We start from the raw sequence: 16,817 nt of genomic DNA on the forward strand, positions 1-16,817 counted from the left end.
GCTGACTGCTCACTTCTGCTGAAGATTCTCCAGAGGTGCCTGTCTCACAAGGAGACAAATACAGGCAGGCCCTGGCACCGTGGGAATGCCCAGCCTCTCCCAGGGACGGTGCACTGAGGAAATCACATATGTCTCTGACCACCGTTCTCAAACCAGGATGCAGGGCTCTGGCTCACCAGGGGCATCCTTGCAGCCACAGTGCTTTGTTGCAGAGAAACACAATTCAAAAGGACTTGCCAAGCCAGGCTGGCATTTGAGTAATTATATTAATGAATCTCTGAGTTTCAAAATCTAATATTAGACGGTGGCATGAGGACCATCATCCTCAGTTACTGTCCCACGTGGCCAGGAATGCTCCTGGGCAGCAGCATGGCTTGAACAGACCGTGTGTGTGTGTGTGTGTGTGTGTGTGTGTGTGTGTGTGTATTAATTTTTTTTAAATGCATGTATTTGAAACTATGCCCAGAGATCTGTACTCCAGGCCTACTTTATAAACCACAATACTATGAATAAGTGAGAGAAATCTGGCCCATCCTTGGGGCAGGGGCCTCTCATTTGGCCATATCTCTCGGGCTGGCAATACCCTGTGGAGCAATGGCCTTTGTGTTCAAAGCCAGCGCTGCTCCCCACAGAGTTCTCCTTGGCACGGCAGGCAGGACTTGCCTGCAAACCCATGGGCCCTGATTTCCCATACGTGCTCATTAGCTGTCTCAATCCCAAATCCAAACTCAAAACTTGGGCATGACACACAAGGGGCAGCTGATCCTCCTGCTCTGGCCAACTACTTGGTGCAGACCAGACCACTGCACCGCCATGTTGGCCGTCATCTTCGGGCCCTGTCTCAGGTCAGCAGAAATGATGACCCAGTTAGCCACACTATGCATGTGGTTAGGACCAGTGGGGACCAAGTAAACTGCAGCTAGGTAGTAAACTAAACAGGCACTAAAGACAGGTGAGAAAGAAAGAATTTGCTCTACGCTTGTGATTACATTTCACGTATGCCATGCAAAATGTAATCTGCTATAAATGATATGGGGTAGCTTAGAATCCAGATTTCTGTAAACTCCACATGACAGAACAGGATTCAGCTCCCTCATGTGTTCCATGTGTGAAGTCTCTTTGGGTGACAGAGACCAGCCCTGGTTACTGCGTCTGAGAAATGGGCTTTTGTGGAAATGAGTTTTCATCCTGGGACTGGTACACTCAGGCGGCCTCATGGCCCAGAGGCTGCAGTGGCCTGTTCAGGTATGTGTGGGAAGAGCTGGCCTAAAAGATGAGGGAAGCAGGCAAGTCTCGCCTCTCGGAAACTCTTTGGTGGGCTATAAGGGATAGCCGTTTAATGATTCTTCCATTACTATTATTTTTTTAATAACAGGCTAGATCCACATCAGTGCCACACTGCCAGATGGGGCTTACTCTCAGCACCGTCTGAACTGCAAAAAGACTCTGAGCTTTGAAAGAGCAAAAGACCCTCTCAGAAGCCCCGCAATTTCCTAAAAAAGATCTCCCAAGCCCAGAACCCTACACACAGCCAATCGAAACGTGGAAAATAGAACTGTAAGAAATTCAGAAAATAGGCTAGTTGGGGGTTGGGGGCCTCCGCTAGCAGAGGCAAGAGAGGGCTGTTGTAAGGAGAGACACACTAGCTCTGTTTACCCACCTCCAAGGCAGGGCTTCTCAGCTTAACCACTACAGACAATCCACGACTTCTGGTGATTCAACTCACGACTTTTGACTTTATATGGTGAGAAGAAATATGCATTCAGTAGAAACTATATTTAAAATTTAAAATTTTGATCTTTTCCTGCGCTAGTGATATGCAGTACGATACTCTGATATTCCCTTGTGATTCTGGGCAGTGGCAGCAAGCCGCACCTCCCAGTCAGCCAGGGAATCAGGAGAGTAAACAACCAATACACTTATAACCACTCTGTACCCATACAGTCATTCTGTTTTTCACTTTCAGTACAGTATTCCATAAATTCCATGAGCTATTCAGCAGTTTATTATAAAATAGACTTAGTGTTAGATGACTTTGCCCAACCATAGACTAATGCAAACGTTCTAAGCATGTTTAGGGTAGGCCAGACTAAGCTATGACGGTCAGGTTAGGTAATAATAAACGCATTTTTGACTTACGGTATTTTCTTTCTATCTGTCTGTCTTTTTAGGGCCGCATCTGCAGCATATGGAAGTTCCCAAGCTAGGGGTGGAATCAGAGCTGTAGCCACCGGCCTAAGCCATAGCCACAGCCAACACCAGATCTGAGCCGCGTCTGCGACCTACACCACAGCTCACGGCAACGCCGGATCCTTAACCCACTGAGCAAGGCCAGGGATCGAACCTGTGTCCTCATGGATACTAGACGGATTTGTTTCCACTTAAGCCACGACAGGAACTCCAATATTTTCAACTTACTATGGGGTTTATCAAGACATAACCCCATTGTAAGCTGAAGAAGATCTGTAGTGATATTTGGAGCCAGGTGATTCCTTGTTGAGAGAATGTCCTGTGTACTGGCCTTGACTCAATAGATGCCAACAGCACCCTCCCCTGGTTGTGACAACCAAAAGCGTCTATGGACATTGCCAAATGTTCTCTGGGGGGCAAAATCACCCCTGGTTGAACACCACTGTTCTAGCATGAACAATCATCCTGTTTCTCAGGGGACAAAAGGCTTTCCTTAGAAGAGGACTTTCAGTGCTGAAATCAGGAAACTCCTGGGCAAACTGGGATGAGTTGGTCACCGACCCTCCTCCCTTCCTCCCAACTAACTTCAATGCCTCCACCTGCCATCAAAACACATTTCCTCCTCTACCGTCAGGGATATGAACAGGAGTTCCTCATTGTCCTACATGAAACCACCTCTCATATACCTAAAACGATTACATTCTACCCCATAGTTTCTCCTAGGGACAAAATGTTATCCTTGTCTCTTTCCTCCTAGGCACCATCTCCCAGCACCACAACTTCCATGAGGCTCTCTGAGATGTGTGCCGAACTGCTCACATATTTCTTATATTACTAAGGCCAAAATTGAGCTAAAATGTCTGGTAGTGGAAACAGCCCCACCCTAGGGAGGATAAGACTGAGGTCCAGAGCTTCAGTTTACCCACATTCAATTCCCGATCAGCAAGTGACCCCAGAGCCGTGGAGAGATCACCTGGGAGATGGAAGGATGCAGAAAAGACTGCTTGGCTCCCCTGTTCTCCCTGACACTCAGTCTCACATGACTTGCTGGACAAAGACATGGGACCTGAGCATCTCTAAAGAGGAGAGAAAAGGAAAGAAAATTTTCTGTCCTAGTACTGGTTGAATACCAGAGAGTTCTCTGCACAGGGGACCCTGCTTGGTCAGCCCCAGGCTTAGCATCCCCCCAAACTTTCTAACCACTTGTCTCCTCCCTTTAAAGGCCTCTTCATGTGGCCCCCCCCATCATTGCTAAGGCAACAATGATGTCATGTGGCTGGGTGGGGCTGCAGGTCCCTTCTACCACTCCCTAACTAGGTACTATGCCTGCCTACATCACAGCTCAGAAATTTATAGCCCAGCGCTGAGTATTTATAAGGTGGCTCTGGTGTGACCACAGATTCAATGCAGGGCTGGTGACTATTTATAGCCAGAGGATATACACTTATTACATGTGCCCCCCCCATTCTGGGCCACGTGTTATATAACTGCCATTATGCAATAATGCCCATTACATAATAATTATGCACTAATGGGGATATAATCTGCAGGCATAATAAGGACACACTCCCCAAGGGCTGCACTCGGTAGGCCTCCTGCAGGCCACTTCCAGGGATCTCCTCATCTCTCCACGTACTCCTTCCAGTGCAGAAGAGTCACCAGGTGTCACCCTACTCCTAGCTGTTATCTTTTTAGCCTCCCCTAGACCATTAGACCCAACTGCAAGGCTCTCTCCAGATACCTCTTCCTGTCTTATCCCTGCCCCTGGCCTGAAGAGAACACTACTGTCTGCCATATCTTTTTTTTTTTGTCTTTTGTTGTTGTTGTTGCTATTTCTTGGGCCGCTCCCGTGGCATATGGAGGTTCCCAGGCTAGGGGTCGAATCGGAGCTGTAGCCACCGGCCTACGCCAGAGCCACAGCAACGCGGGATCCGAGCCGCATCTGCAACCTACACCACAGCTCACGGCAACGCCGGATCGTTAACCCACTGAGCAAGGACAGGGACCGAACCCGCAACCTCATGGTTCCTAGTCGGATTCGTTAACCACTGCGCCACGATGGGAACTCCTGTCTGCCATATCTTTAAGGCCGACACAAAGAATTACGATGGGATAAATCCTGGAAAGTTGAGGGACACTTCACTCTCCATTTCAAGAAATGAAAAAAAAAAAAGCAGCAGCAGCAGTCACCCCTGGAAGGAATCTGAGGGTCTAGAAAAGCCTCCGGGATGCCAGGCCAGTTGGCAGAGGGTTAGCCCGATGCAGAGGAGCACCCTGGCCCTGAAGAAAAGAACTGGTGAGAGGCAAGGGGATGTGGCCAACCGTGCACAGCCAAGCAGGCCACTTCTCAGTGGCTCCTCCTTCCCTCAGCACCCTGTGGTGGCCGGGCCTTTGGCGGGCCCTGACTTTTGCCATCAGGATTACACTGCCAGCAGGAATGCCCCAGAGCAGGATCTTGGCTGCTCAGACACCGACTCTGATAGGCTCTGTCACCCCACTCCCAGGAAGGACAAATAAACTGTCACCTCAGGGGAAAAGAGGACAGAGACACCAGCTCTGAGCTTGAAACGAAGGGGACCCTGGTGGAACGGTCAGGGAATAGGAAAATTTAAGACCACAATGGTACTTGATGGAGCCAATTCAAGTAGCTTAAACATATTTTCTGCTCTTAAAATAGGTATCTCTGTGTTTAAAAGTTATTTGGTGGGGCTTCCTGTATGGCACTGTGGAAACGAATGCGGCTAGCATCCACAAGGATGCGGGTTCGACCTCTGGCCTCAATCAGTGGATCGGGGATCTGGTGCTGACATGAGCTGTGGTGTACGTAGAAGACACAATTCAGATCCTGTGTTGCTGTGGCTGAGGTGTAGACCAGCAGTCGTAGCTCCAATTCTACCCCTAGCCTGGGAACTTCCACATGCCTTGAATGCAACCCTAAAAAAAGCAACAACAACAACAAAAGTTATTTGATGAAAAGTTAATTGATGAAAAATCTAGAACCTATATGGATCTGTGAAATGAGTTTCTCTCTGGCACAGGAGGGTGGTGTGAGGAGCCTCTTACATTTCTCTATTGTTTGAATTTTTCATAAAGACTGTGTTTTGCTATTGTAATAAGAAAAATCAAAAATACCTTCTAAAAAGAGTAAAGTAGTGCTGGAGTTTCCTGGCGGCAAGGCAGGTTAAGGATCCAGCATTGTTACTGCTGGTACGGGTTCCATTCCTGGCCTGGGAACTTCCATATGCCACAGACTTGGCACCCCCAAAAAAGAGTAGTGCTGAGGCTCAGATGACATTTATTTGGGTTGGTTTTTTTGTTTGTTTGGTTGGTTTTGGGTTTTTTGGCTGCACCTGCAGCATGTAGAATTTCCTAGGTCAGGGATCGAACTCAAGTCACAGCAGTGACCCAAGCCACTGCAGAGGCAACGCCAGATCCTTGACCTGCTGCTCCACAAGAGAACTCCTCCAGTGACACTTCTGATCTCTGCACCCCATGCTGCAGAAACAAATGTCTGCTGCTCTTTGGGGTCTGGGATGGGCCTGGTGGGGTCACTGGCTCACCACATGGGCCTGGGGCAGCCGAGTAGTAGAGTCCTCCTTCCAGTCCCCAGATCAGCAGCCCTGGCACACAGAGAGACCACAAGGTAAGGCATCAGAAGGGATGTTCAGTAGGAGACTCGGAGGGGAACTCATGATTCCCAAGGCAGAGGAGAGCCCCCAGATGGTTTCAGCCCAGGTGCCTTCTGCCCAGAGAAAGGAACAGGATATACAGGGGAACAGCCGGGGCTCAGAGGTTCTGTTGCCATGCACAAAAAGGTAAAAGAGATCCTAACCTGGAGGAGAGGCAAGAGGTGAACCTGGGGTACCTTCCATCTAAATCCCTCTGTTTCTTACAGGCCAGAGGATATCAGCTGGGGCAATTCTGTCTCCAGGTATACTTAGAAATGTATGGAAATATTTTAGTTGTTACACCTGCATCTACCAGGTTGAGTCCAGAAATGTTGCTAACCACCTTGTAATGCAGGACAGTCTTCACAACACACACAAAAAATCTGACCCCAAAGTCAATAGTGCCATGGTTGGGAAGCCCTGCTCTATGGGAGCTGATTTCAGTGGTTAAGAGGTTAAGTCCCTCCAGGGAAAATCTGCAGCAGTGAGCTAGCCTCTCTCACAAGCTAGCCCCCCTCAGTATGATGGGAGAATTTTCATATACCAGCCCCAAAGTTTTCAAACTTTAAGAAAGGGGTAAGTGTGAGCGTCTACATGAATTCAGGAGCATAAAAGGCAATGAAAAGCAGATTACTGCAAAACTTCCAGCGATCATCTGGTTAATTAGGATAATTACATTCATTTTTATTTCAAACTGCAGTTCCAAGCAGACTCTCAGGAAAGTGGCATGACAGAGCAAAGATCAGGATCCCAAGATTCAACCAAGCATGCCCGGCCCATGCACCTGGGCTTCCTGCACACTCTACCTGCCTTCCCCATGCTCCAGGTAGTGGTGTCAAGAAACTGAGCGGGCCACAGCAGGGTGGGGGCATCCAGCTGATCTCCCCCTACCTATGCTAGCATGCTTCCTCTCAGGTCAGAGACAGCAGGCTGACCAGGCGGGCTGGCCGGTGAGAAGGGAGACCAGTGTCAAAAACAGGCCAGGTTCTCACTCTCTGTTTCTACCCCACGTGCTCAGCGGCTGGGGGAGCCCTTGAGCTGAGCCGCAGGCTGGGCTCCATCCCCCTCTGTCTCAGCTCCCAGAGAGCAAGGGAGATCATAGGGACCACACAGCTTTTTCTTCTGAGACTCCACCAAGGCCAGCAATCCCAGGGAAGTTCACGGAGTGGCACAGCCCATGGAGGGAAGCCAAGGTGCTCAGAGATCTGAAACCTGGGGTCCTTCTGCTGGAAACTCATTGTGTGACCCAAGTACCTTGTCATCTCGGTACCGGGTTCCCTTCTCTGTATGGTGGGATAATAATACCTGTCCTGCCTATATCACTCAACCATTGTGAGGAGGGAATCCGCTCCAGGCAAGCTGAAAAGGCTCAGCCAGCTGACAAAAACAAGCTAATTCCTCACTGTCTTTCAAGGTGCAGTTCAAGCAGGTCATCTTCCAGGAAGCCTCCCAGGTCCTCAAGTCTGGTTCACCAATCCCTCACTACACACAGAGACCCCTGTGTGTGTCGCCTGGGTACGCACACTCACACCAGGAAGGCAGGCTTAAAACTAGAATCAGGAGTTCCCGTTGTGGCGCAGTGGTTAACGAATCCGACTAGGAACCATGAGGTTGCGGGTTCGGTCCCTGCCCTTGCTCAGTGGGTTAACGATCCGGCGTTTCCGTGAGCTGTGGTGTAGGTTGCAGACGTGGCTCGGATCCCGCGTTGCTGTGGCTCTGGCGTAGGCCAGTGGCTACAGCTCTGATTCGACCCCTAGCCTGGGAACCTCCATATGCTGCGGGAGCGGCCCAAAGAAATAGCAAACACACACACACACACACACACACACACACACACACAAACAAACTAGAATCAGTGCTAGAATTTGGGTGGTTAACACACAAACAGGACTCAGCACGGTGCCTCGGCTACACTGAGCCTTCAGTGGAAAAATGGTATTAAGGCAGGAGATGGAGCCCATGGGTATGCCCCCTTCTCCACCGACACTGAACAAAAAGTTGCTGGGAACCTGAACAAACGAGTGTCCCTTACGTGATGGAGTGTCCCCCAAATTAATAGCAAATGATGGCCCTGACCCTGGGGCAGTGGCATGCCAGGTCATCATTAGGACATCAAAAGGGAGAAGAGTTAGGAGTTCCCACTGTGGCATAATAGGATCGGCAGAGTCTCTGGAGCACTGGGATGCAGGTTTGAGCCCAGCCCGGCACAGTGGATTATGGATATGGTATTGCTGCAGCTGCAGCATAGGTCAAAACTGCAGCTTGGATCCGATCCCTGGCCCAGGAACTCCATATGCCGAGATGCAGCCAAAAAAAGATAAAAAAGAAAGAAAGAAAAAAAAGTGAGATGAGCCAGAACATCCTCCCTATCAATGGACAGGCCACAGTAGCTGGTGGGGGTACAAGTCACTTAGGAGACGGGCCCACGAAGGGCAACCCCAAAATATATTTTTTAATCTTCAGTGGGCCAGAAAATCAGACATCAGATAGCCATAGAGACAAAGTAAGGAACCCAGGTACCCAGAGGGGTAAGGCCCAGTCCAGCCAAAGCCCCCTGCCACAGCCCCTCTGCACGCTGGGACCCTTTTCTAATGCCAGCAACTCTTCGGCTCAAACGTGCTTAAAATGGCGACAGCGGCCTGCAGGGCCAGGCATTTGTCGTACTGTTTGCCACGGTGCCCTCGGTGCCAAGAAAAACCTATCATGAGAAATGCCATCAGCTATATTTATCTATCTCTCAGCCCCCCAGCCTCCTCCTTCCGTCTGCCAACCAGGCCCTGCGGAGCCCCCCTCACCCAGTGGGCACACTTCCCTGTTGCTGACGCCTGTGACCACCTGCCCAAGCCTCGCTTCCCAGCGCTCTCTTCCCAGCCCCGGCAGTCAGGCCTCCACAGGCAAAACACCCTACAGGCTGCACCCCTTCTCGCTGGTGTGTTGGGATATGCCCACATATACTCCAAGTTTGCACACTCACACACCCCCCATGTACTGGTCACAGTGTGTCTAGTCCCAAACCACAAGCATCAGTGGCGGCCCATTTCCTTTCAGTCTCAGCTCCCTGCTCATCAGGCAGGACCAGCCTGCCCTCCAAGTCCTCCAGGAGCCATGGGCTGGGTCCTCTGGGGGGGGCACCCACTCTGCAGCGTCTCACAAGCCAGTCGTCAGGAGGAGCCAAGAGGTACATGGTGAGAAAGCAAAGCTGGAAGGACAGGGGCTCCTCCCGGGCCTGTGTGCCATTGCTGGCAGGACCCTCAGCTGCGGGGAAGACCTCTCACCCTTCCACTTCCCTGAAGGAGAGTGAGGCACCCCAGCCTATATTTCAAAGTGCTAAGAATTTCCAAGGAGTATGCATGTTAAAAGGACCCCCACCCCCTTCGCATTCAACCAAGAGGGAAATGGCAGAATCTGGGATGATAAAGGGAAAACAGCAAAGTCAAGGCTCAGGACTACCCGGATCCTACAGCTGTGACTCCTACAGCTGTGACGAGGCCTCTGCTAGGGACGCGGCTAACGGGAGTGTCTTTGGTGCCAGGCACTTCAGGCCTTTCCCTCCCCAAGCAGCAAGGCTCCAACCCGATCCTTCCTACCCTCAGGCCTAGCACTGAACTTTAAAGGTGGATCAGGGAGTACATCCTAACCAACCACCCCCAACCTCCTCCTCTTGCTTCTGGAGACAGCGCCCACTTCCCGCCCCAGCCTTCTCCCCAGAAGGCTGCCTCTTGCCGCCAAGCCCCCAACTCAGAAAAGAGTTCCAGGGAGCCAACTCCTCTGAGAATGAAGCAACCCAAATAAAAATTTTAAAACCCAGAAGCTCTTTCTCTCCTGCCCCCTCCCCCTCCGCTGGCAAATGAAAACAAACAAGAAATCAAAGAGGCCTTTTGTGCGAGCACCGCGCTGACACTGCTGGGGCCTTTGAAAGGACTTCTGAATCGGACACTGAAGGATAAAATAACTGAAGCGTGGCAGCTCCTGAGACGGGGGTGGGGTGGGGGTGGGACTGATGGGGCAAAGAAAAAAAGGGGTGGGGAGGGAGACACCTTCTTCCCAGGGCAGAAAGGAGGGTGTTTAGCTGTGCCCTCTCTGCCCAGCAGCTGCAGGGCACCAAAACAGAGGGAGACCATGGCACAGCCTTCCACCCCTCCGGCCTACTCTCCCTCAGCACACCAGGTCCCTGCAACTCTAGAAGGTACCTCCTTCTTCACGGCCCACCTGGAGCTGTCCCTGATGAAGCCCTGCTGAGTCTTCCCTCACTTCCTGCATGGATCACTGTGCATTCACATCTACAAGACAGTGCCTTCTAGAAGTTATCAGGAGACCTTCACCCAAATCCTACAGACCACATGCAGGAGCCTCTCATTCTTAGAAGGGCCTTGCTCACAGTAGGTTCACCACGTCCATACGTATTTCATGAATAAAGGAAATACAACCATCCTCTGGCAGTGCCAAAAAGTAAACCGAATCCTCAGAACGTCCTTCTGTACGTCTGGACCCCAGCCCTCCTGCTACAGAGTGGCCCTGTTTCCTCTGGGTGGGCAGTGGAGCACAGCTGGTCACCATGTTCAGGCTCCCAGGTCCTCTCTGGCTTATTCACAGGCCCAAACTCTGCCAGCTCAAGCTTAGACAAAGGTAGCTCTTTTTTTTCCCCAGAGCCTACAGCTTCCAATTCAGCCATCAGACTGAGCACTCCACCAAGGTTCCCTGCACACCACAGCCAGCGGGGATCCCAGACTGTCGGGGCAAACATGTACGGCAAAGGGGAGCAGAGCAGTTGGTCAAGGCAGTCACAGGACTGGGTCTGGGCATTTTTAACCTCCTCTTTGGGGTCACACCCACTCCAAAGCCAGCCTGAGCTGCACCACCCTTTCACACCATCCAGAACCGGGCACCCCATGTCACATTAACAGGGCAAAGGCAGCGGGAGTCGGCTTCTCAGGTGTGTGACCCGGGCAGTCGCACGGATCCCGTGCTTGGTTTAATGATCTAACGATTGTCCCACTGCAATCCTAATCATTGTGAACTAGGAGCCCCTCATTTTCATTTTGCACTGGGCCCCGCAAATTATATAGCTGGAAGCCCCGGTAAGTCGTGCAGTTACCATGGGATCCGATCAAACTTGAAGTTTCCGTGTTCAATATAGAACGCTTCAGTTTAAAAGGACCTCAAGGGGGTGGTGACCAAAATGGCAAGGGCACAGAGAGCCATTTGTGGGAGGAGGGTGCGCAAAATGTGGGAGGAGCGAGGGACTGGCTAGTGTTTGGCTTGCGGAGGGGACAGCTTCCTGGGAAGAGAGGTGGAAAGGAACCATGAGAGCTGTCTTCAGCATTAGAAAGGCTTGTGTAGCACAGAAAAATTAGCTCTCACCTGGGTCATTCCTTAAGGCAGAAATAATACCAATAGGTAAATGTGATAGGGAGATGTCCTTGGCCTCGTGGAATCATAACAATCGTCATTGCAGCAGGTGCCGTACACTGCTTGCCTGCTCTGAGCTGGTATCTTTACATATTATCTGATTTAATCCCGTTAACCATCTTCTGAATTAAACAGACAGAGGAATTTTACAATGACCAAAGCTGACCTTTGTACAAAAGTGATCTCTCTCCTGGGGTGCTCTAAAGGGCATCTGAGCCTACATTGATCTATCTTGCTAATTTTAGGAATCTGGTAACTGGGCCCTGCAGTCTTCAACAGCCCTGGCACCAGATGGCGCTGCCTGAAAAACGCAGACCAGTGCCATTTCTGGGCCTTGAAATAAGGGGCATGGGTGAGGTGACACAGGGATCTCAAGAGGGTGGCTGGTACACCTGCAGCCCCTCCCATACACCCGCACCAGAGCCGCCAGGTGAGCCAGGCATCCAGTAAAGGCTTGGGGGACATCACTGGCATCAGCCACATCTTGGCAGGGCTGACATGAAGGAGCAACACCTTCTACCGCAGAAGAAGGACGCAGACGTGGAGCCCTCCCTTGGAACAGAAAACCCAGCGCTCACATTTATTCCCAGGCTCCGAGGCAGGGAATAAAAACCAGGGAGCTCTAATACCTGAGAAAGGTGACCTTGCACTTGAAAAAGTTCACTTAGACACATCCTTAGGTGTAAATCCATTTCCTATGACAGGTAAGGCCCAGCCGTCCCAGGACTTGGAGGTGAGGAGGGAGACACAATCTCTTTTCAGAGCATCACACTGAACCAGACAGGGAAACCCTACAGAATAAACCACCAGGTTCCTTCCACCCAAAAACTGCCAGGGAAGAAACCAAGATGAAGGAGGAAGAGGAGGAATGCCTAGAGATTATGAACCTTGAAAGATGGAGCAACTCGCTGCAATGCATGGACCTGATTTGACTGACCCAGACCAACAAAATTAGGAGAGAATTAGAGAAATGTCAATACTGACGAGCTATATGACCATACCAAAGAAACTACTGATTATTTTTAGATGTGATAGTGATATTGTGGTTACATTTCAAGAGTTCTTATCTTTAGAGACACGTGCAGAAATATTTACAAATGAAAAGCTATAATGCCTGGATTTTTCTTCTAAACAACCCAGTTTAGGTGGGCAGTAGGGGTTGTGGATGGATAGAGACTGGCCAGAAGCTGGCACTGGTGATGGGGGTTCCTTCTATGTGTAAATTTCTCTGTAATGAAAAAGCTGAGATAAAGAAAACAGCCACCACCTGAACACCTGGGCTTCACGGGCTCCCACTGTGGGCCTGTTTGAGGGATCTGATGGGGAGAGGCTGACATTTCCATTCAGTAAAGCGTTTTATTACTTTCAGATTTTTTTCCTTTCCCAGTACTGAGGCCTAGGTTAAGGACAGTCTGAAAATAACAGTTTATCTTCAGACTTCTGCAAATGCTTTGGCGATAGTGTAGCTGTGCTTCCAGACCAATTCAGCCATCTTTCCTCACACAAGCATCCTTCCTTCTGGCCCCAGGCTCCCCTCTGTCTCCAGACACTGCCCTGGGCACCCCGTTTGGATGGAAGGACATCACCAGGAACGTACTACCTCCTGCCCATCGCAGTGCTCTCTGACCCGGCTCTGCCCCAGCCTCCCCTCCAAAATGGAACAGACACATAGCAACATTCCTTCCCAGCAGGAAGGCCACCCTCGGGACGGTACAAAACACTCTGGCTTTTAAGACCTCATATTCTGGGAGCGGAGCTCATGACATCACACATGTGTCCTTTAGTCCCTCTCAACCATGCCACCTTTTAAAGCTTCATGTGGCACAAAACAAGGGCCCACAAGGCCCATGGATGATGGATGACAGTGGTGCCTGGCTTACACTCCCAGGCTTACCACCATGTCCTTTGCTTGTCACCAAACCTGGCACCACCAGCTCAGCCCAAATCAGGTTCTTCAGCCCATTGTGAAAGGAAGAAAAGCATTTATTTTAGGATTCAAAGTAACACTTTTCTGAGCCCTTGCCACCCTAGCCCCTACCCCCAGCTTACATTGGAAGGAAGGAACAAGGGACACCCTATTGAGTATGTCTTTGCATGTGGACATGGAGAAGGAAGGCCGTACTGTTGAACCGACACTGTTTGGAGGCTCGGCCAGAAGAAGACATTTTCCAGCAAACTGGGGTGCCTTGGAGAGAAAGCTATGCTCACTCCATGCTATCTTGAGACCACCTACCAAAGGCCCACTGGTGGCCCACACCACACCAACTCACTCCCACTCCTTCCGCAAGGCATGCTTGAATTAAAGCAATTCCAGCAACAAAAATCCTACTATCTTCATTGAAACTATCTGGAGTCTAGGGACCTCAATTATAGACAAATTATAAGAAAATACCCTCAGTTCTCTACTCAGCTTTTGTGAAGGAGCTCAGCCTCAGTGGGACAGAGGTGGCCATGGCTGCATGGATTTACTCATATTCCTGGGCAAACAATCTCATTATGGCTGCGGAGCAAGAGGATGCCTCCCTTCTCCTGATGCTTGCCGGGTCAGTCCAGAAGCCAGGTGGCTGGCCATGAAATGGTCTCCGTCACACATACTTCATCCTACCTCAGTCAAAAATTTGGCCTAAAATAAAAAGAGGCCAGGGAAGCAGCTCAGCTTCAGGGATCCAGCTACAGGGGAAGGTAGGAGAGGAAGCCAGCTAAAGAGGAAGATGAGTATTGATTTCGTCTTTGAAGTCCTAGTTCTAAAATCGGAAGGTACAGAATCCCCTCTGGGAAGAGCTATCTGACAGACACAAGCTCAAGGGTCTAAGCCTGCCCCAAGCCACTTCCAGCACCACCAGGCATACACACTCCCCGCTCTGATTTGCTGTGTAGACAGAAAATGAGGGAATAACTTTAAATGTTTTTCTTTAGTCTCTTTTCCAAAAAGAAAAAGGATGAATGGGGAAGAGGACTGGCAGTTGGTCATTCCTCACGAGAGGTCATGAGAGTCACACAGGGCCAGGTACAGGCCAAGAAAGATCCACAGAGGGAGCCAGGGTAGGAGGTGGAGGAAAGGTCCACTGCCTCCCATCAACTACCAGAGTCACCTCTCAGAATGAGAGAATGAGCAAAAGAGAGGCCTCAAATATCACCTTTTCCTCCCCAGAGTGCTCCACCTCAATATAAACTCACAGTGCTAATCCCAGTCGAGATTCCATTCTTGATGCAATGCTGAAATCGCCCCAAAATTTCCTTTTTGGATTAAGTCATACCTCTCCTCCCAACTTCCCAAACAGGCAAGGGGGGTGACCACAGCAGAAAAGTGAGTTGCTTTTCTTTTTTTGTGAATGAACAGGAAGGAAGATACACACACACACACTCACACACACATATTTGCGGGAAAGAACATTCACTAGAGTTGAAGTTAAGCCACATTCTCTTACATTCGTATAAAGAAAGGGGGGGGGAATACTGGAATGGTGGAAAGGAAAAAAAAACACACAGAGAGAGAAAGGTTTGGTAGCCCTCTCATTACAAGTTGGTTGGGCATAATGTAAACACACTTCTGCCTTGCTTAATCACAGAGTGCCGCCCGTTTAGGTTTCAAAGGCGGCAGTAAATTGGGCGTAGCTGAGTGGAGGCTAAAAATTAACCAGCCATCTCTGTTTCAATTTGTAAGAAAACAAAAGCGGAAAGAAATTATAAAAAGGGAAAGGGTAAGGGAAAAAAAAAAAAAAAGGAACAGAGGAGGAGAACTGAACCACCACAACCCAAAATGCCGGGTGAAACTGGAAAAGCCAAGAGGAGAGCTGGAACTACTTGGAACACAAAAGGAAAAGGAGATTTTACAGAGTTTTGATTGTTTGTTTCTTTAAGACCTCCTCCGCAGCAATGCCTGCTTCCTGGCGTGCCAATGCCTGGGGAGAGCCTCTCTGCCCCCCAGCAGAGGTGCGGGGGCTTGGGGGGGGCATCCATCCCAGGGTCTTTTAGTCTTTAGTGTTTACCCGCCACTCGGCTAAAACGTAAAGGGATGGTGAAGGGGAAGAGCGCGAGGAATCTCAGGCTCCTTTTCACTCTACAAAATCGAAGGACTTTTCTCCTCTCCATCAGCCAAATCCCAGGCAAAACAGCCTCCTACTTGGGCATCTAGGCCCCAGAATCTGCCCGCCTCTGCCTTCTCTCCTCTTTTCTATTCATTCTGTCTCATATCCGGGGGTTTTACACGCCCCTCTCTGCCCGAACTGCTGCCCACCCCGCTTGTGCCAAATCCAGCTTTTCCCCAGGACTTGAGGGGAAGCTGCAGGAAAGCCAGTACTTGCCCCTCCAGTACCTCTTTCTGACTCATTTTAAATCAGAGCAAGGAGAGATTTTTTTTTTTCCCCCTTTTTTGGCGGTGGTGGTGGTGGTGGTCATCACAAACTCTCACCATGGTGGATCATTCCTGGGCATCCTGGCCCCAGCCCTAAGACCTGCAGCATGTTTTGGGTAAGATGAGACCTCCACTGATGAAGATGCAGGAAAATTGGTAACACGGCAAGAGAGGAAGAATAGAGAAGGTGGAGAGGATCAGAAGGGAAAAGGGAACATCAAACGTCCTGCAGGCCTCATCAGGACAAGCGCACCGTTAGGCCCATGGAGCCTGTAAATAAGCATGTATCGTTTGCAGGGTAGAGGTACAATATACAGAACAAATGCCAGCAAGTAAAATAAAATGAGGCAGGGGGAGAAGGGGGATTGAGAGCAACCTACCCGGAGTGTGGACAAAGTAAGCCAGATAAAGATCCAGTTCTTTGATTGTGACTCCAATGTGATGTGGCTGGACGCACAGGCCGGGGTTCGAGCACTGGGGCGACTTGTAGAGCCGCTCCCCGTCAGTACTTTCCAGGGGGATCCCCTTAAACAAAATCACCATGACCAGGTCCAGCCGCCACACCTTGTCGGCCTGGCGAAGGCAGTCAATCCGCCGGATCTTGCCCTTCTGGTCGGGGTTGGAGAGCACGCAGCAGGGGGGCTTCTTGCCCGTGATGGTCAGCACAAAGTCCTCTCGGAACTCGGGCCGGATGTCTTTGCGCAGCTTGGCCAGTAGCCGGGATGCCCACTTCTGCTTGATCTCAGGCTTCTCGCCCAGCAGCTCGTCCTTCACCGCTCGCTCCTCGTCCTTTGACATCCGCTTCTCGTGCTTCTTGAAGTACTTGCGCTTCCGCGCCTGCAGGTTGAACCAGGTGTAGGAGAAGGCGCGGACGTGAGGCAGCAGCGCCTCGATGAACGGGTGGAACTCATCCTGCAGGCGGCAAGCCGGGAGCATGCGGGGCGAGGGAGGACGGGAGGAGGGGAAGACGGGGCGAGGGGGAAAGAGAAAAGAGAAAAGCGTTAGAAGAGGGGCACAAGAAAAATCGCCTTCTCCTCCTCCTCCCCCCCGCCCCACAACAATTTGCTCTTGCAATTGTTCTAGGAAAGTATGGTCTGGAGCCGCCACCAGCCTAGCCAGCCGTTTGCTCCCATCTCAGTCTCAGCAGCCAGACAGAGACACCCAGAGCCTGAGCACACACCTATTCTCTCTCTCTC

General features: G+C 50.5%; 1 protein-coding gene across 7 annotated transcripts in view; it reads right to left on the reverse strand.

Annotated features, from left to right (window-relative positions):
* Window positions 1-16,817, reverse strand: part of NFIX (nuclear factor I X) — a 102,491-nt gene that overhangs the window by 57,800 nt on the left and 27,874 nt on the right. For all 7 annotated transcript variants that reach the window (XM_047776891.1, XM_047776896.1, XM_047776892.1 and 4 more), the window contains exon 2: window positions 16,002-16,533. In XM_047776891.1, coding sequence (XP_047632847.1) covers window positions 16,002-16,533 — 532 coding nt within the window. The remainder of the gene's footprint in view (window positions 1-16,001; window positions 16,534-16,817) is intronic.

This window comes from Phacochoerus africanus, chromosome 4 (genome assembly GCF_016906955.1).
Source record: "Phacochoerus africanus isolate WHEZ1 chromosome 4, ROS_Pafr_v1, whole genome shotgun sequence".
Taxonomy (NCBI): Eukaryota; Metazoa; Chordata; class Mammalia; order Artiodactyla; family Suidae; genus Phacochoerus; species Phacochoerus africanus.